This window comes from Pleurodeles waltl, chromosome 10, assembly GCF_031143425.1.
Source record: "Pleurodeles waltl isolate 20211129_DDA chromosome 10, aPleWal1.hap1.20221129, whole genome shotgun sequence".
Lineage (NCBI taxonomy): Eukaryota > Metazoa > Chordata > Amphibia > Caudata > Salamandridae > Pleurodeles > Pleurodeles waltl.
Window position 1 is genome coordinate 160,305,369 of NC_090449.1, and position 21,178 is coordinate 160,326,546.

Below are 21,178 nucleotides of genomic sequence, written 5' to 3' on the forward strand. Positions count from 1 at the left end.
GCTGAACAGTGCAAACATTCACCCTCAGCCACAAAGATCTGGGTTAAATCCATCATTTTTTGCTCACCACGCCACCCCAATTTGGACCCAGACATATGCATACCAGTTTTGACCGTGTTCCATATGGCTGGGTCCAAACTGGAATGGCATGGGTAGCAAAAAAAAAAAAAAAAGATGGATTTAGGCCCAGATCTCTGTACTGGGGGGTGAATGTTTGACATTTTCAGCATTCTGTCCATCACTTGTTCTTTTTCGCATTTTTCGTCCTAAGTGGGAAGGGTATGCCCAGAAGTGGGTCCCTTGCTCCCCATGCCACTGGAGTCAAGCTAGCCTGGCTGATGAAGGGTGATACCCTGGCTTGGCAGTTCGGGCTGGCCTGTTCCCACGAGGACCAGGGTCAAGACTGATTTGTATATAGTTGGGTCCAAACTGGAATGGCATGGGTAGCAAAAAAAAAAAAAACTATGGATTAAGGTCCAGATCCCTGTACTAGGGACGAATGTTTGACATTGTTCAGCATTCTGTCCATCACTTGTTCTTTTTCGCATGTATCTTTTGGTTGGCCTTAGGACTCCGAGCACTTTACCACTGCTCCCTTGTCAAGTGGTATACCATATACCTAGGGCCTGCAAAATAAATGCTATTATTGAGCATGCAGCACTGGTTCTGCCACCTATTTAGTTAGCCCTGTAATCATGCCTCAGGCCTGCCACTGCCACTGCACAGTGTGTGTGCAGTGTCACTGCCACCCCGACTTTGCATTCAAAACCACTTGCCAAGCCTTAAACTCCCCTTCCCTTGTATACACGTCACTCCTAAGGTAGGCCCTAGGCAGCCCATCAGGAAGGATGCCATGCAAGTAAAAGGCAGGACATGCACTTTAAAGTCGTTCATGTCCTGGTAATGAAAAATTCCCTAAGTCGTTTTTCTTTACTGGGAGGCCTGACTCCCATAGGCCAGCACTGGGAATTCCTTATAATAATTCCTGATTCAAGAGGAGGAGCTACTTTATGTTTAGTATCATTGGAATGGCCATGATAAATCCTCTTTACTGGTCCTATTTTTGAAATGCCATCTTTGGAAAGTGGGCATTTCTCTGCTCTCACTGCCCTGTATGTCTACAGCCTATCTCCAATATACAGCTGGCCTGGGATAGAAGACAGTTACACTTGTGCATTCCCCTCAGACACTCGCAACACAGGATACTCAGCTGCATCCACTTTCATCTGCATACTGATGGGTATTACTGGGGAGGAGGTTGGGAAGGGCTCCCACTTACATCTCAAAGGGTAGTGGCCAGAGCCCTCACAAAGGGCCGATTACTACCCCCTGATAGTCTGGAGCCGGGGCTGAGCTGGAAGGGGGACCTGTGCACTTCACAGAAACCTTTTGAAGTCATCCCCCACATCAATGGAACTTTTTAGTATGCAAGTACTGGGCCTCTGACCCACTAAAATCAGTACACTTCTGGAATGAAGGAAACTCTGCTGGAGTAAAGACTGATGTGGCAGCGGATCGCCACTTTGCTGGGCATGACAGTATCAAGGAACTGCGGTCCGGCCTTGCTGAGCTGCCCTGCTGTCCGTTGATCTCTTCCATGCAACTCAAGACAACCATCACCACCCAGAGTGACTCAAAGGGCTTGCCGACTTGCCCCAGTTTCTACACCAGGTCTCAAGGACAAAGACCTCACACACAGCTTTGTTGCAGCTTGTCGCTCATCTAAGATTCCAGCGCTGCTTAGTTGCAGCCCTCTACACATCTAGCCAAGGTCTCCGCGCTGCTTCGCTGCAGCCTGCCGCTACCTTTGCTCAAGCTTTCTGCACAGCTTCATTGCAGTTCGCCATTCATGTGGCCAAGATTTCAGTGCAGCTTCGTTGCAGCCTGCTGCCCATCTCACCAGGACTTCGGAGCAGCTTCAGTCCGGGCTGCCGTCTGGGTTTCCAAGTGACAGCCACGTTGGCCTTCTCCAACCAGTGAGTCACACTCGAGCCCAACCCTGCTTCTTGCTCTCGACCTGGCCTGACTCGGATCACTTTGCCTCAACCTGTGACAGCAGCAGTGCCTTCCAGGACCCAAAGGCCCGAGCAGCTTTTAAGCTTTCGCTGCGCTCTCTGCATACTGAGGATATAATACCTTGTACTCTTCACCCAGGCGGCTCTTGAATTGCCCCTGAATCAACTTATTCTGCGCTCTTGCAGAAGGACACCCGTAGTCTCAAACAATACTGTAACGACTCTAAAATAAGCCTCATACACTGTGCGCTTAATGTGATATTTTTTTAAATAATCATTGGATTTTTGTCGTTTTTTGGACTTGATCTATTTAGATAAATTCCCCCTTGTTTTTTTAAAAAAAACATCCGTGTGGAGTCTTTTTTGAGGTGTGCCATCGTGATTACTGTAAGTGTGTTGCACAGATACTTTACACACTACCTTCTAGCAAGCCTGCCTGCTCTTTGCCAAGCTACTAGAGGGTGAGCACAAGTTAATTTAAGTTGTTTATCTGACTTTCCCTAACTAGGATTGTGGTCCCTATCTGGACAGTGTATATCCCTGACAACTAGAGACCCAATTTTTAACAGCTATTAACAAAAATGCATGAAGAGCAAATCATACTTGCCTCCAGAAAGCATACTTTTCTGTTACCATAGCTACAAATCCATCAAGAAGTAAATTCTAACACTTTCAGATAATTACAATACCTATATTTTTGTCAAAAATACTCAAGACTTGCAGCTTAAGAAGATTACCAAATCTGTCTGGAAACAAAAGCATCAGGTTAAAAGTTGTGTCCGGAAGGCTCTAAAATGTGGGGAATGTCATTCTATTCCCACATGTACTTAACCACTTAGCTGCACCACTGCAGATTTAATTATAAACTATAGTTGCAGCCCATCAAAACATATTATTTGATCTTGTTAAAGCCAGACAGAACCTCCAACATCAACTTTTGAGTCAAAGAGTAAACACAACATGAAATACATTCCATTACACTGAAAATCTATAAACCCATCCACAATCACCCGATTTAGAACCTTCTATGCTTACCGCTAATCATTTTCAGGGGCTGCCACCACCTTCTTGAACTCTTCCTAGCGAGCTCATTATCCGCTATATCTTCCCAACATGTAGCTGTCTATCATTCCACCAGCATGTTTATTCTGTGGTTTTGTTTATTAACTGAAACTGATGTTTTCTCTCATGTTGCATGTAATAGTTTTTAAACTTGTACAGCACTTATATACTTTCAAGTTTCAACATGCGGTATAAAGCTTTTAAATTAATTGCCCCCCCAGTAATCCAAATATTTCAACAGTGAATCCACATTGTCATACCACTGAGAATTATGGGAGTTCAATTGATTACTGAAACAATCAATTGTATAGGAAAGTAAAGGAAAACAATTTTGATGTCTCTTAAAAGACTGACAAACAGATTTTAAATTAAATTTGTCTTTTGTACGAGACTGACAAACATCATACAATTATTATATATAAAAAAAAGCATCTGAAATTATGTAGTTCAGGGTTTGAAGTGAACGCTTGCAAACTCAGCCATGAAGAAATTATGTTTCTATGCACCAGCACATTAAAGCCTAACCTGTTGTGTTTGTAAATTCTTGGTGGTGGTTCGGCTAGTGATATTGGGGAGGGTGGTCTCAGCAGGGTAGTAATGATGACGGAATTAATTTGTACTGGAGGAGTTGGTATTGCTGATGGTATGGTACATTTGGTACAAACAACTCCTCACTGCTTTTTGTCTATCACATCGGAATAACCAGACCCCAAGCTGGGCATGCATTATGATAAAACAAATTAGGCTTTTTTAGGGCCAGCCTCTCACTTTAGTCATGACAAAAGGAAAAACACATTAAAAATGTGCAGTGGAATAAAAATATATTGGTTAACATATAAAATGGACGCATGAGAAAAAAAACAAACAAAAAAAAAAAAAAACATTCATTGTGGTACGATTTGGCAGGCCCTCTGGAGCATACTTTTCATCGTCCTCATCTCCTTCAGATGGAAACATGCTTATTAGATTTATACACTATCACATAATCGGGAAAAGTGACTGTAAAGTTCCCAAATGTGGTCCTAGCTTTTGCTAAAAGAGCAATTGCAAAGCACCAGAGTTAGTCCGAGGGTTTGCCCCCACCCCGATTGTTGGTGGAAGTGGGAGGTTGAATCCTGGAAGCTAGCTGAGGAGTCAGCTCTCAGAGAAGTGTAGGGGCCTGAGCACCCACCCAATGGCAGAGGACTGGGTTGCAGCCCCGAGAACCTTTTCGGGGTCGGCAAACACTGACTTTGCAACTTCTTGACTCTTACGATGAAAGAAATGGAGAACCCTGGTCACTGCTGTTTGAATGTTGTTGGCACCTGGACACTGTTTCAAACATGGATTGGTCCTTGTAGTAGAGATGTGATTGCCCAGTCAATGTTATTGTTAAGGTTACTGCATATTAGTTATACAGTACTACATGCTGCGCCATCCTGATAATATGGGATCATTGCAAGCGAGGAAACAAAGTAAGCCAGTGCTACTTGGGTGGACTGACATTAAGGGAGAAGAAGCCATAAATGCCATCCCACATTTCCTGACCTCTTTATGACATACGCCACATGCAATGTTAAAGCAAACTGGCAACAAGGCAGATGAAAATGTGCTTATTGGTGCAAGTATAAAACCAATAGAAACGCACTGGGGAAAAAAAAAAAAAAGGAGAAAGAATCAAATGCAACAGGAAGCATGTTGTCCCTCATGCATAGCAAGGACTAAGTTGAATAATAAAGCAATCAACCAACACCATGACAGTGAGATAGAAATAGTTCTCTGGGCTGATCGAAGTAGTGTTGAATTCTTCCCAAAAGCCCAATCAATGTATATTTTAAGCAATGGGTCTTGCAGCTAGCTGCACTGTTGACCACACTTGAAATGGCTGGGGAACAACAAACCGTTATTCAGTCCCCATTAGTCTAACTGCTAATGAAACTAAAGTAAAGACCATCACTAAAAATATGTGAAAACTTCAAGATGGTGCAGATAGGGCTAAGAAGAGTGTTTCCAGAAGGTTGTTACCAGTATCAATTGGGCACCACTGCCTGCTGCATCACTACTGAAAGTTATAGCACATATTAATATAAAACGATTAGTAAGCACATAACAGTGCGTTTGTGAGGGCCTTTCTATCCTACAAAGGCAAGTACATAGTAGGGTGACTTTAGACACTTTCCAAGGATACCAGGAAAAGGATAACAGTTAGGACTAAATAACATTAGGTTCACTTTGGTTTAAATACTTGTAGTAGAGAGGGTGTATTTATTTTCACCTCGCAGTAGTTAGTTTAAAAAAAATGAGCCAGGTTGCATAATAATGCAACACGATTCAGTTCATAATAGTTTGTAAATATTCAGATTTTATAGATATACTTCAATGATGGCAGTCCAAGTTAATTCCCTTTACTACTAGTGCCCATGGTTACCATAGTGCCAAGAGCAACATGCCAAAAACTTTACATGTCACACTCCGACAGGACGCCTTACCACTAATACCATCTCTTTGACAGGCTCCATATGAAGTATGATATATCCAGCACACTTTGTAAGAATGGACTAAAGTATTTTATTTTACCACATAGGCCATTCCTCAAAACTGCATCCAGCTATGATCCTTTATCAAAACAACTAAAATGACTCCAAAGGTATAGTACACCTTTACCGTACTTTCTCTGTCAGCTATGCCAAGACTCTTGTGACTACAGGTTCCATGCACCAAATCATTACTCAGTGTGGTAATCGCAAATCAAGTTGGAAAAGAGCATATTGCACTTAAATCTGCTGATGAATGTATACACTTACCGAATGGTCAGCTAGTAGAAAATATTAAATACGAAGTAAACCAAGATCAAGGGAAAAAGATCTAAACAAGCATCCATCATCCTGGTCTGTAAACCTCTAGCAGGTTCTGTGGTTACACCCCTTATTACCTCCCTATGATAGAAAAGTCCATGCTATCAAAATTATTTCTATTATGAATAATGAAACAGAACAGCATGCAAGGTTATCCAATTAGACTGATTGGACTCTTCTTTACTCATGTGTAGTTTTTCAGAATGGACCAGACTATGTGCAAAGCTGCTGATGAGAAGGAGAGGGGGGGGGGGGAAGAGTATATGCACACTCACAAGAAACACCAGACTACCATTTGTGATGAAGCCACAAAAACAAAGTTGGAAGGTTCCTAGGACTCACCTCAGCATTCTAAGCCATACTAAGTGCAGACTGAGAGATATGCAAAGACTAACCAAACAAGACATTCTGCAGTGCAATCTTGCAAAGGTTACTAACATGGCCAAGGTCCAAACATTGAGACATGCCTTTCTAAAATCTTACAGTATCTGTGCTTGATGATACTTCAGTCCTTTTATTAGATGGAATATCACCCATCAGGTAATCCATTCTGAACTTTGTCTCGTACTCAAACCCTATTCACATTGGCCTAATTCAGCTTCCTGCTTCAGTGTCACGTTACGTTACATCCCTCAAGGTTTCCCTATTTACAAGTCTCCTTCTCTTCAAGAGTTTTACCTTGCAGTCTATAAAACTTGTAGTTTATGCCAATTACTTTTGGGAGACAGAGCTTCAGTAAAAAAAAAAAAAATCATTAGAGGAAATAAACAAAATCGTTTTGCAACATGAGCAAGCAAGGACACATTTTTTCCTTCTTGCTTTCACAAGATTAAAGTTTAACTTTAATGTCTGATGTTAAAAGGTCGATAACCATACAAACAAGTGCAGTTTAGCAATTGCATGCATATAATTCTTCAGTACTTTAGACTGCAGTTCTGGGGATAGTGATAACTTACTTCATACACCACAAACCAGAGAAAAAATTGAAGAAGGTTGTGCAGCCGAATGGGACGCCCCAGCCCAGTAGCTTTGGTAGTGTTATATTCCATTTAGGCCAAAATCTATCACACAATGTAAATAGATCCAACACGCAGCACTGGTGTCATCTGTTCAACCCAAGTACTGCCAGTCAAGCGACAGCCTTGAACCCCACAAAAATAAATGAATAGAAACACACACACACACACACACACACACCCTGCAACACCACCAGTGAACATTTAAAGCATCACACATCCTGGAACACTCACTACATAAGAGACTTGGGGCAGAAACACGTAGACATGTAAAGGATAAGTCTCGACAACATTTCTTGCCTTCTTTACTTGAAGGAAACACAAGAGATGAACCTCAAACAATAAAAAAATAAAAGAACGAATGTGCTCACAAGGTATCAGGGCATTCCAAACACCGACACTTTCCACTAACATCCAAACAGTAAATATAAAATCTATCCAAAAGTAAATACCATCACATCACGCCTTCCGGCAAAACCAAAACATGCATTATACAAAAAAGCAATCACTGGAACAACTGATCATCTTGAATGCAACACTAACTCCAAACATCAAGACACAACAGTATCCAAGCCATATCACCCACAAAATAGGTCATGCAATTGCATATAGTCACCTTCAACATATACCTCACGCCAGGGGTTCTAAACGGCCCCAAAAACAAACAAATCCTGGATATGACACCCCTAGAGGGTACTACCTTGCTCTGCACTCCAGCCAAGTTCTTGTTCGTTAAAAAAAAGACACTTTTTTTTTTTTTACAAAACGCACACACATCACCCTGAATCCTGAATTCATAACCTCCACTGATACTTAAGCTTCTCCTGCACCAAAGTCGCAACTACCCATCAAATCAACTAAATACCTCACAGGTACTACCTAGCAACGCAGGTACTAATTCTCCCTAATGAGCAAGAAGAATTGAGCATCCATTCCCTGCAATGGACTCCCAATGACCCATGAAGACTATCAGTGGCATTCAAAACATGGTATGCATTTACATAACATCAGCATGTACACTGCTACAAAAAAAATATATATATTAATAATAATAATAATAACAACAACAACAGTAGTTGTTGTTCCAACCCATAATAGACTACCAGTGGCAACCACAATACATTTGGGGGTGGGGGGGGATCTGAATCTCCACAAGAAGCAACATCCAAACCATGACTGGATCACAACAGCACACACCCACTAATTTGTAAGTTGTATTACGAAATGTTAGTGGTGTTCACAGCAAAACTGTAAACATCAGCCTGTTTCAGTCATGCAATAGGTGTACAACTACTGCTTAACATAGTACCACAAACACATCACAGCATATTTCAAAGTAAACCTATAAAATCAGTACTACTCCTTTTAACCAAAATTGCCACTTTTAGAAAAGGAAAAGATCAGGACGACGGCTCCAAAATAAATAAAGGCAGGCACCTCAGAGTCAAAGGGTCTCATTACGAGTTTGGCGGTCGGACGATCTAACAGCCAAACTTGCGGGATGAAACAGGCATCATCCCGGCTGGCTCACACACAATCATATTAGGATGTTCCCACCGGGCTGTCATTCGAGAACATCGTATTAGGACGTTCCCACTGGTCAGCTTGGTGGGAACAGTGCTAAGGTATTGGCAACCATACCTTATGGCCAGTACCATAGCACTACAGCACCCATGGAATGCGCACTGTCTGCAAAACAGACTGTCCACATTCCGAACGTGTTAGGAGAGCGTGCGAGGATCTGTGCGAGGGCGAGGTTCCTGGAGGGGTATTGGAAATGTAGTCGGTGGTTGAGGTGGTCCTTGGTCGTGAAGGGCTTTGTAGGCATGGGTCAGGAGATTGAATAGGCATCTCTTCTCGACCAGAAGCCAGTGGAGGTCTCTCAAGTGCTGGGTGATGTGGGCTCTTTTGGGTAGGATGAGGATCAGTCTGGCGGCTGAGTTTTAGATCAATTGGACTGTTTGCACGAGTTGGGTGGAGATGCCTGCATATAGTGTGTTGCCGTAGTCCAGACTGCTGTAACGAGGGCATGCATTACTGTTTTCCTGGTGTCAATCTGGAATCACTGGAAAATTTTGTGGAGCATGTCAAAGCAGGCTGAGGAAAGTGTGTTGACCGGTCGTTTTATGGAGAGCTAGCTGTCTAGGATATTACTGGGGTGGACTTTCGGTGTGGAGGTGGGTCTGAGTTCCAGTAGTTACCAGGAGTCATTCCAAAGGGTTGTGTGTTTACAGAAGATGAGGACTTCAGTCTTGTCTGGGTTGAGTTTTAGGCAGTTAACCCTCATCCATGTTAAGAAGTCCTTCATGCAATTGTGGAAGTTGACCTTCACTGCTGGGGGGGGGGGGGGGGGGGGGGAGGAGTCGGCAGAAAGTGATAGGACTAAATGGGTGTCGTGCATAGGAGATGATGTTGATGTCATGGGCTCTGACTACGTCTGCGAGCGAAGTCATGTAGATGTTGAAGAGTGTGGAGCGGATAGATAAGCCTGGGGGGCACCGCAAATTACATGCTTGGCTTGCGAGGTAAAAGGGGTGAGCCATACTTTCTGGGTACGTCCTGTGAGGAAGGATGCCATCCATCCGAGTGCGTTGTTCATTATTCCAATTCCAATCTGGCAAAGGCAATTGATGAGGGTGTGTGTCGAATGTGGCAGAGAGGTCGAACAGGATCAGCACAGCTGGTTCTCCTTTGTCCAGTATTGTGCGAATATTGTCGGTTGCGGAGATCAGCACCATCTCTGGGCCGAGATTGGATCTAAATCCTGACAGAGGGGTCCAGCAAGCTGTTCCTTTCCAGGTGACCGATAAGTTGTAGGTTGACAGCCTTTTCCAGTAACTTGGCAGAGAAGGGGAGCAAAGAGATAGCACGTGTATTTACAACTGCAATCTCAATTCCAATCCCCTTGCAAGCAGGGGTATGAGCAACAATTGGAACATACCAACACACTAGGAATCAGGGCCTTTATTTACTTACCCAAAAGAACAGTGTAAGAGTCCAGTCACATAGATGCATTCAATTATTAATCTTTTCAAAAGGAAGTCTCCTTTTGGTCCCCTAAGAAACTTGCTGCCCACTTGCCTTCCTTAACTGAGAAGCTCCACCCAGCAAGCACTTTGTTTACGCCCAGAACAAAGATTTGAAAGCAGACCACACATATATAAACTGAAAAAGTTCACCATTTGTACACATTTGCCTTAGACAACACAGTCCGTTATTCTGAACCGCACCAACTGTCAGAGCTATCTATCCATGTCAATTATCTAAGCATGCTTTTATCAAACATATGCCATCTTCTCAACCTAGGCACCAAGATCCAAGTTACAGACTAGAATCTCATCCAGACATGGAGCATTCATTGCATTACACCTAATAGCACTCTCTCAAAATATTTAGTTGAGAACATGTGGGACACTTATGCATGGGTACTAGTGGGACTACAAGGTGGGGGAGCCTGTAGGCACAGTGGGTGTGGGTATGATAAAGGTGGTCAGGTGGGAAACCTTTAAGAATGAAAGTCATTGCATGTTGTTCACAACTTGTGTATGAAATGCTCTTACTTTGTACCACAAGACATACAGTAATAGCTACAATATGCAAACCCAAACTGGGATAAAAATATTTTAAGGCACAATGCCATTAGAAATATCACTGCAGATAGCCACCTTACCTTGTATGGCATAGACTCAAAAAAAATTGATGTGGCAGAGATTTTCTTTTTATCAGTCATGAAACCGTGGGTCAGGTGACCACCATCTGGTAAATCCAGGCCCATAATTCTTCCATGGGGCTCCACCAACCCAGTGTAAACTGCAAAGTTAGCTGGAGAACCTACAATAAACACGGCACACGTTTTGTTATCTACGAATTGTGGTGATAAGTTAAAGTTATAGGTACATACATCACACTATCAGTATAAAAAAAAAAACATACTTCTTCAGAGTAATTCACAGGTATTAGAACATTGGAACGTTGGCAGCTCCATTGAAAACAATGGAGTGCTGCGGGCTTTTACTGGCCGGTAAAAGCCCGCAGCGCCAACATTCCAATGTTCGCTTTGTTCACAGCAACAGCTGTGAACAAAGCCTCACGGAACCCGAGGGGATTTTAATCCCCTCGGGCTCCGTGAGGAATTTGTTTTATTTAATAGAATATTCTGCCCTGAGTGGCAGAATGTTCTAATAGTCTTAGAACCCGCCGTAGCAGGCTCTACTGGCTATTAAAGACCCTCTCCCTTTGACACGGGAGCAGGCCTTTAATAGCTGGTAGAGCCTGCTACGGCGGGTTCTAAGGCTATATTGAAAACAGTCTATAATCAAAAAAGTATTAACAGATTGGAGCACTCCATATGATCAGTCTTTATTTTTAACAAAGCAACACTCCATAAATCTTGTAATCGTCACATTCTGCAAAATGAAAAATAACAGAAGCAAAGCACGCAAACCTTCCATGGCACCAGCACCAAAACACAAAAAAAAAAAAAAACACTTGCGTGGAATGTAAATCTAGAAACATAACTAGCAAACCAAAACCAATTCTACAGCCTAATCAAAGGAAAGACTATCATTAACCTTTTGGAACAGCAAAAATAAAAATAAAAAAAAACACAGGGCACCATTTGGAACACCTCACCCCTTCCCCTGCCCATTTCATCCATCCATTTCACCTCTGGCAAAACCATTAGAGAGCTTTGTGTTGCCCTTAATGCCATATGCAGAAGACACAAACTGAAGTGTCAGTGGTGGAGTCTAAGCAGCAGCTAACTTCTATGATTGTGCGGTGGCAGTAACACAGTGGATGTGTACCAATGCACTGTAGCTGAATAGGGGCAAGACTGAATTGTTGTGTTTTGGTGCCCTCTCCATTACCAGTTCACCTGAATAGTAGCCATTAGATTGAGGAGACCATCCCGTCCTGACTATCACACAAAGTGCTCCCAAAGCAGGTACACAAAACAATAGTCCAGGCAATTATTTTATTGCACTGGGACTACTGCGATGCTTTGATTTTATGACTCCCAGCGAAGACTATTTCCAGATTATATATAGAGTATAAAACTGGGGAGTGAGACTACTAACTGAAATTAAGCAACAAGATTCAGTCTCCTCTGCCTTTAAAGAGTCACAATGGATACCTGTAAAAACATTACTTTTTTTTAAAAACTATGTGGCAGGCTAACAAAGGCCTTTAATAAATGTGTCCACGAGATTCTCTCAGAGAAGCCGAGTACCAACCAGGTTGATCTTTACAAACTATGGAAGCCCTTTTCCTGACAATCATTTGAAGTGAATTTGATTGAAGAGGCGGGAGATATTTTACTTTCCTTGCCCATAAGTAACAGAAAAACCTTCCTCAGTATTTCAGAGCTGAAACAAACCACTGGAGTACCACCGGGACCTGAAAAACTGGTGGCTTCAACAAATATATGTTGTGACAGCTGTTGGCACGAGGACACCATTATAGCGTAACAACTGCGTACTATTCATACACTTCATCATCATCATCTAGTTATTTGATTATTTCCCACTAAACCCAGAGAGGTGTTTTCCTCTGCATTGTGGGCTCTTATTCCAGCTCGTTCAAACTTCGTCTAAGCACCTCCCACAACGAACAAATGATTGTGCCAATGCTTCTCACCTTAATATGGGACAACCATAATATTACACTAATCTTAACAAGAACTAATTAGGCAACGCGGTGTACCTTGTGCCCTAAAGTTAAAAAAAAGTGAGGGTGCATTTGCAATGTTAGTGTTGCACTTATTCCCAGGCAAAGAACAGTTGTTAAGGCACTTACCTCTGCACACAGCGCTGGCAAGCTCTTTCTGTAACACGCAGTGGAGTTTGACATTCCTAGGTCAGGCTGCACCCCAAAGTGGTATGTTCACATTCTAAATCGCATTTCACATGTAAATGTCAGTTTATTTAGCCTGGGCTTTGCTTCCTGGCCCAGTGTATGGTATAGGCATGAAGACGTTACCTGAATATGGCTGAACATTGACTCCCCATTTCTGTGGGTCCAAACCATATGCCTCCAAAGCTCTCTTCTGACAGAGCCTCTCCAGCTCATCCACAAACTCCGTTCCCCCGTAGTACCTGTTGACAGACAAGTTAAGGACACATTAGTGCCACTTTCAGATGTCAAGCGGCGCACCCAGTAGGAATCATTAAGAAGCACACATGCATGAATGGATATCACACAAAAATGACAGCAGGAAAAAAGACGCATTCAAGGGCACAAAGTAAAATGTTACTAGAACAGAACGTACAAGTTGCATTTAAACCCAATGGGGCATTCTCTTTGCAATTTGTGAAATAGCCTAAATGAGACGATGGAAAGTTTATGGAGAATTAAAACATGGCAAATTAATTTGGCTGGGCGGTCTCCTTGGCTGTTCAATATATATGAAGGAAAAAAAAAAAAAATGACAGGTCACGTTATTCACAGGATAACACACGTCACAGGATTCACAGATGTCACTGTCACAGGACGTCACAGAACAAAGCCAAAAAACATCTTCAAATAATATGGCGGGAACAATGTCCTCTGAGTTAGTTGAACAATAAAAATTAACGCAAACTTATAATGGAACCAGTTCCACAAAGGAAAAGGCAGAAAACAGAGAAATTAAACAAAAAACATGGACTACAAGTGATCGACAAGTCAGAGGAGAAAAACCAAGCAAATAAAGAGTAACAGGATTGAAAAAGGTCAAGTTGGAAAAATATTGAAGTTTAACATTTGTAGGGGAAAAAAAAAAAAAAAAAAAGGGAAAGTATTTTGTGTAATTTAATCATATAGCCACTGGCCCATAACCAATTTCCACAATTCTCCTAGAGGCTGTACACTTTTTTTTTTTTATTTGAGTTTGAGGCTCTAATTCATGGTTACTCATTTCAACACAGAACGTTTTTAACAACATTTGCGGTACTGGACTATGCATCCCTACTTGTTATATCCTAATTCCCAACGATGCATACATTTGAATACGCCACGGAGGCCCTAAAAAATGGCTTAAATTCATATTTTTTTCCAATTAAATGGAAAATGTGAGAGATGCAACACCAAGGAATGACCGGGACCAAACTATCAATACACTGGTTCAAAACACAGATAACCATATTCGTGAATGAAAATCGCTTCACTTGATCAAACATACTACTCTGGATTTCCAAAGGCTTTTAGGCAGCACAAAAACTAAGACAAACATAATATACGCCACAATTCACACCGTGCCCATAGATACATGCATCAAGAAATAACATGTTTAGTACAAAACAAAATTACAATGACTACAGGCAAACCATACCACCATGCTATAGATATCTCCGCACTAGACCATGCAAAAAAAAAAAAAAAAAAACTCACAACATACATACCGCTGCCCAGGGTATCCCTCGGAGTACTTGTTGTTCATGCATGAGCCAAGGGCTTCCAAAACTGCTCGACTGGCAAAATTCTCAGAGGCAATCAACTCCAAACCAAACTTCTGCCGATGCTTTTCTTTCCGAATGATGTCATATACCTTAGAAGACGGGAAAAGAGGTGTTTGCCAAGTTATTTGGAATAATCCTAATGCAGCAACCAACTCTGGCCCTTTCAGAACAAATCAGTACCTCTGAATCATTGGTTTCCAAGGGTTCCAAAACCATCTTGTTATGGGAGGCCCAGAGACCTGCATTTGTGTGCGCTCCATTCACTAAGGCGGGTGTGTCTGCCATTTTTAGAATTCCACAACTCTGTAATAAATAGATAAGCATTTATTTAAAAAAAAAAAAAGGCAATTTTGTTTTGATGACGACTCATATTATGCAGCCAAGCACTTTGGTAACTTTTTAGGGAAAGGGCGTAAAATGCTAACAAAAGCAGCATCTTATCATTTAAGTCTTAAACTTCGCTCCCTCTCACAATTTATCCTCTTCCTTTTTTTCTTTACATCTTCCCAGATGCAATGCCTCGTCCATTCACTGGACACAAAGAAAAAAAAACTTTACTTCCGTGAAAGGACCCATTGCCCAGGCCACACTTCTCATAAGACATGGCCCTCGGAGCCGGTGGGTAACAAAGACTGCACCATAATTCACCCCTCTGCCTTGAACTGCACTGCTTTGCAAGAAGGGAGGTGTGAAACTGGAGGGCGGGCGGCAGAAGTCAAGAAGTCATGGGCAAAGGATGCAGACACATGGGTAATTAATTACCTTCTACGCAATTGTTGCACGGCAAATGGTGAAGCAGAAGAGCTCGACAAAAAAGATGAATGTCCGTTAAATAATAATTAGCAAACTCTACTAAATCAATATTTCTAAACCAAATTGTAGCAGTAGGTGTCACTTTAAGTGTGACTACAAGGAAGGCTCACAATTGTACAACGCGCCCCACAGCAGCCACACTCAAGTCACAAAAGTGGTGCTGGGAAATTAAGATCGATGCAGAGTTAGATGATGGAACATCCTGGGGAACACTGACAATCACTGTTAACCAGCGAATATACAAAATAATCTCGAGTAAGTTTATACAAAACCATGTGGCAGTTGTGGAAGCTATATTTATATGTGGATAAATAGCCGGTTGTAACCAGCATGCGTGGAGGGAGATGCTAAACAAGAGAGACTTTTCGCCATCCACGCAGTCACTCCTCTGCATGCAGACACGGTCACCACACTGGACTGATCCTATACAGGCCACAGGCTAATAATGAATAGGGTCAAATTCTCCCACAGCAGCATGATGGAGCACAAATAAGTCTGTCTCCTCCTGTATTACAATCCATGCGCACTATCAAACTACCCAGGTCTCCTCTGCCTCATGCACTCAAGCCGAAGCATTACCAGCCATTGTTTCTCAAAGTCCATGTTGCACTTGGCCCTTTTTGCAATGTCCTCCCCAATCTCTTTGCCTCCTTCCTCTGAATTTTTCAGACCAGTTTTTGTTGGCTTTAGGACTCTGGACACTTTACCACTGCTAAACAGTGCTAAAGTGCATATGCTTTCTGTGTAAATTGTACTGTTGATTGGTTTATCAATAATTGGCATATTTGATTTACTGTTAAGCCCCTGGTTAAGTGCACCAGAGGTGCCAAGGGCCTGTAAATCAAATGCTACTAGTGGGCCTGCAGCACTGGTTGTGCCACCCACATGAGTAGCCTTGTAAACCTGTCTCAGACCGGCCAATGTAGTGTGTGTGTGCAGTTTTAAACCGCTAATTCAACATGGCAAGTGTACCCACTTTCCAGGCCTAAACCTTCCCTTTTACTATATGTCAGGCACCCCTAAGGTAGGCCCTCTGTAGCCCCAGTGTCAAGGAGCAGTGTATGTGTAAGGTAGGACATATAGTAGTGTGTTTTATATGTCCCAACAGTGAAATATTGCCAAATTCGGTTTTCTTTGTGCAAGTCCTATCTCTCTCTCACGGGTTAACATGGGGGCTGCAATTAAATATCCTTAAAGTGCAGATTCCCCTGGAGAGGTCTCTGAGCTCACAATTTAAAAATATGGGCCCATATTTATACTTTTTTAGCGAAAAAGTATAAATAAGGGCCATAGCTTTTATTGAAGTTGGATTTTAAATTGTCTGTTTGAAAATGCCACTTTTAGAAAGTAGGCATTTTCTTGCTTAAACCATTCTGTGACTGCCTGTTAATGATTGTCTGGGTCAGTTTGACAGTTGAGTTGTTTTGCACTTCTCTAGACAGTGACACAAAGCGGGTGGGGTGTAGCCTGCATATCACGATTAGCCATCTGAGCTAGAGGGGAGGGAGGAGTGGTCATTCACACCTGAAAGGACTGTGCCTGCCCTCACATAATGCAATCTCTGACCCCTGGTGTGTGTCTGGGGCCTGGCCTGGCCAAGGAAATATCTGTCAAACACTTGAGACTTTGCATTGAAGTTTGCCAACTTCAAAGGCAGAAAGGGGTATAAAAGGAAGAGCCAAAACCACAGACTGTTAGAATCAAGAGGAGCCTCTGCCAAGGAGAAGGGCTAAAGAGCTGGAAGGGGAGGTGATTGAGGGGAGGTGATTTTGGGGAGGAGGGGGGGGGGGGGGCGGGTGTACAGTCCCTTTGCTGTGTTGCTTTGCTGGCCTGTAGTTGCTGCTTCTGCCTGAAAAGAATGCAAAGAGTGAACTTTGTTGTGTGTCCTGCTTGATAAAGTTATTTAAGGGCTAGGAGTAGAGCCTGTCTCTTGTTGGAAGTCTCAGGGACACCAAAGACTTCAGTTTCCTCGACCTGCGGCACTGGGAACTGTGTGTTTTGTGCTGTTCAACAGGAGAAACCAATGTAATGTCGCCAACGACGCCGCTGGCCTTCACCGTGACCTGCCGATGCCGCACGGGGTCACGTTGCCCCACTTCGCACCGCGACCCTGGTCTCACTGACCCAATCATCAGACAACTTCACCGAGCCGCTGCTTGCACAGCAACCTGTGGGCCCCGCACTTCGGCATCGCCTGCTCACACCGCAGACTGGGCATCCCCAATGAAGCTGCTCCTGCTGACACCAGTGCTGCTGCCTGCACCGTGGCCTGTGGACACCACTCCTGAAGAGCACGAAGCACAGTCTTGTCCTGCACCGGTCTACCAACGCCAGCATCCACTACTCCAGTGTCATTACCAGGCATCTTGCCCGCACCGTGGCCCGTGAACACCACTCGTGAGGGTCACGAAGCACAGTCCTGTCCCGCTAGCTTGGGCCTACCGACGACATCACTTCCGCAACAACGAGGCCACTGCCTGCACGTGCACTGTGGCAACGCATGTTGCACTGCCCGCTTCACACCGCAGCCTTGGTCTCACTGATGCCGCTGGACGCCATCACCGAGCCGCTGCCTGCACCGTGACCTGTGGGCACCGTGCATCACATAGTCCCCCTTCCCCCCGCAGCCCAAACACCATCAATGCCGGTGTACCTGACCTCATCCGCCCGGGGTTCGATCTGCAAGGCGTGTGACATAAAGGGCCCGACGACTCCTGCACCGACACCGCAACGTCAGCGACACCGCTCTCCAGAGCTCACCGCAAGGATCACGGTGCCCTACAAATCCAAGGTACTGTTTGCAGATCTTCCCAACTCTGTAGCTGGCCTGCGACGCCGCGGCCGGCTTGAACTGTTGGTTTTGTTGCTCATGACACTGTGATAGCCCCAGGTCGAGTTATTGACTTTAAGGAACTGTAGTTTTGAGTAAATCTTGCAGAATTCATATTTTTATTACTATATGTTGGATTTTTATCGCATTTGGTCTTGTTTTGAATAGATAAATATTGGCTATTTTTCTCAAACTGGTGTGGTGTCCTTTTGTAATGTTTTCAATGTGTTACTGTGTGTTATGTGTAAGTGCTTTACACATTGCTTCTGAGATGAGACGGACTGCTCGTGCGGAGCTACCAAGGGGGTGAGCATGGGTTATCGGAGTATCCTTATCCTGACTAGAGTGAGGGTCCCTCCTTGGACAGGGTTCAAACAGACTGCCAACTGGAGGCCCCATGTCTGACATTGGTGGCCAGTGGTGAGGATAGGACTTGCATTTGCACTTTACCTACAGTGGTTGGTGGACACTACTACCATATCACAGACCACTACATACAACATACTGTGTTTTCCTCTTTATTATCTGGTGTCCTCCTAGAGATATTGAGATATTTCTGGACTCTGTTTTTTTTAGTTGCGAGGCCTTTACAGAATGGAAGTCAACTTCTGGCACCTGGAGTACTACACACTGAGGGAGCTAAAGGTTTTATGCAAGGAAAGGGGGCTGGCTGTGAAGAGAAAGTCCCAGAGGTGAGTCTTTGAGACAGCCCTGTTTCAGTATGAGATGAAACGCTGAGAAGTAGCCATGCCAGATTGTTCTTAGGAGGAGGACTACTCTGATGAGGAAGTCAGAGGCCCTGAAAGGGAACCACAGAGAAAGGAATGGCTCCTAGCTCAGGAGCAGTGGATGAGAGAGCTGGGCAAACAGCTCGAGAGAGCCTTAGCCAAGGAAAAAGAACTGTGTGCAGCTCAGGAACTGAGCTGTGAAGAGCTGAAGCTGGAAGCTATGAGAGCGGAGTCCAGTTCAGATGGTGGCAGCAAAAGTGTTATATCCAGTGCTGATGAAGAAGTGCACATGCCCAGAGACTTGGTGCCCAACTTGAAGGAGGGGTTAACAGACACCAGGAGGTTCAGGAGTATGAGGTAGCTCCAGTGATGCACATGGTCCCGGAGGTGGACTGGGGAACTGGTATAGGGAGTCATATTCCTAGTGGTGGGAGGGACACTACTGGCTCTAGGTGAGAGTGACAGGGAGAGGGGTTTCCCCCCCCCCCCAGGTAGAATTCCTGGTTGTGGAGACCTCCCAGAAGAGTGTGCGTTGAGTGTCAGGGACAGTAATGGACTGTCTTACCCATCTCAGGAGGGTGATGTGGGGTACTTTTTCAAGGCTGAGTCACTGGATGTTTGGGTGAAGGGTAGTTTAGTTAATTCATGTGAAGGGCTGTGTGATTTAATTGCTGGAGAGCATATGTCCAGCCCTTGTTTTCCAGAGCTACACCACCACCACCCGGTGGAGTGTGAGTTCTCTGACCCCAGGAGCTTACACTGGAGGCAGACCTCTTGGTGAGTACCAGAGAGTGTGAAGAGCCATTTGGGGTGCTCCTTAGGAGAGTGGTCTAGGTGTTTCCCAACAAGGTGAAGTGGGAAAAGATTGCAGTGTCCCCGGTAGGTCCCAGTGTAGTGGGATGGGTGATGGATCCCATGTCCAGTCTCAGAGGAGAGGGAATGGGGGTGGGCTAAGGCTCCGGGTGCCCAGGATCCAGTCCCAGGTCCTGGGGGGCTCCATGAGGGAACGCCAGGAGGGGAGCCTAGCCTGTACCGTAGGGCCATCTGCTGAGGGAGACCCCATAGTGGCAGGAGAACTTTGGGGGGGGATGGCTGTAGCCAGCATCCCACCAGTTCTGATGTCTGGCAGTACCACTCTTAGTGAGGGGGTGCAATAGTCCAGACTGAGGGTTGAGAGGGGGGTTGCAGGCCCCAGTGGAGAACCTGGAGAGTCAGGGGTTAGCTCTGAGGTCAGAGCCCTCCAGGAATTACCTTGGTGATACCATTTCTGGGCGGGGGGGTGTAGCAGGCTTTGCCAGATGGGCAGAGTTCAGGAGACCAGCAAGCACTAGCCAGACTCCCATATGGCCCTTAGGGAAATTGGTTCCCTTGTGGGGGGTAGGTGTGCTGCAGAGAAATCCTGGCTTGCCAGTCAGTGGTCCAGCCGGAGGGTGGAGACTCTGGGTTGGATGGTCAGGTTCTGGGGGTAAGCTTGCTCTGATGGTCCAGTCGGAGGATCAGGTGCAGAGGGTAAACTCTGATCTGATGGGGGGGGGGGGGGGTCGTTTGGCCCAATCACTCCCCTTCCCCGGTGTGCCTGCTAGGAGTACCCTTCAGGGTTGGGGGGGGGGGGGGGGGTGCAGGACCCTGGGAGTAGGAACAGGGGAGGGAGAGACTCACCCGTGACCCCAGTTCAATCTAAGGGTACGACCCTGGATTGAAGGGCCAGGCTCAGGGTGTCCCCCCTGACCTGGAGGGAGGGGCTACTGCTAACAGTGCCCAACCATTTTGGATTCGGGGGGGCACTCCTAGTGGATGGGGGTGCAGGACCACAGAAAGGAGGGCAACCTCATCTCTGACTCTGATCCAACCTGAGGATACAGATCCCAAGCTGGAAGACCAGTTGCAGGTTAACATCCCTGCACTGGTGGGAGAATTGTGCAGGGCTGCTCCTTAAGCACCCTGACAATTCTGGGTTCATGGGGGGGGGTGCAGGGGTATTATCTTTAGAGGATTTGTAAATAGACTGAGCAGTTCGTCCTTTATCCTACTTCAACCAGAAGAGTGTCTTGAAATCTAATCTGCCCTCATATGCTTGTTCACTCACAACACACTCCAACGGCAGGTGAGCGATTATTCTAAAGGCATAAGTCACATTTTAATTTAATTTTAATTTAGAATTCTATCTGCAGCTCAAACAGTTGGTCTGCTCTATTTATAGTTCCATAGGTGGAGGGCATGCTGCGGATGGACAGGCTTCTTGACTCCGTAAAGGACAAAAGTATGCCCCACCAGGCATGGCAAGCAATTACTCAAAGACATGAGTGCTACCTCTCTATGCCAAAGGGTCTGTAGAAAGAAAAGAAAAAAAAAATTCCTGGATTCTAATATAACATGCTACTCTTATATAGATGGTACTATACACCTCAGAGTCTAGCTCAGATGAATAAAGCTCATAGTGTGGA

General features: G+C 44.5%; 1 protein-coding gene across 1 annotated transcript in view; it reads right to left on the minus strand.

Annotated features, from left to right (window-relative positions):
* SHMT1 (serine hydroxymethyltransferase 1) overlaps window positions 1–21,178 on the minus strand; it is a 111,200-nt gene that overhangs the window by 84,038 nt on the left and 5,984 nt on the right. The window contains exons 2-5 of the mRNA XM_069210107.1: window positions 14,544–14,666; window positions 14,307–14,452; window positions 12,907–13,022; window positions 10,598–10,758 (exon numbers count right to left, since the gene is read on the minus strand). Of these exons, the coding sequence (XP_069066208.1) occupies window positions 10,598–10,758; window positions 12,907–13,022; window positions 14,307–14,452; window positions 14,544–14,648 (528 nt within the window). The 5' untranslated portion in view covers window positions 14,649–14,666. The remainder of the gene's footprint in view (window positions 1–10,597; window positions 10,759–12,906; window positions 13,023–14,306; window positions 14,453–14,543; window positions 14,667–21,178) is intronic.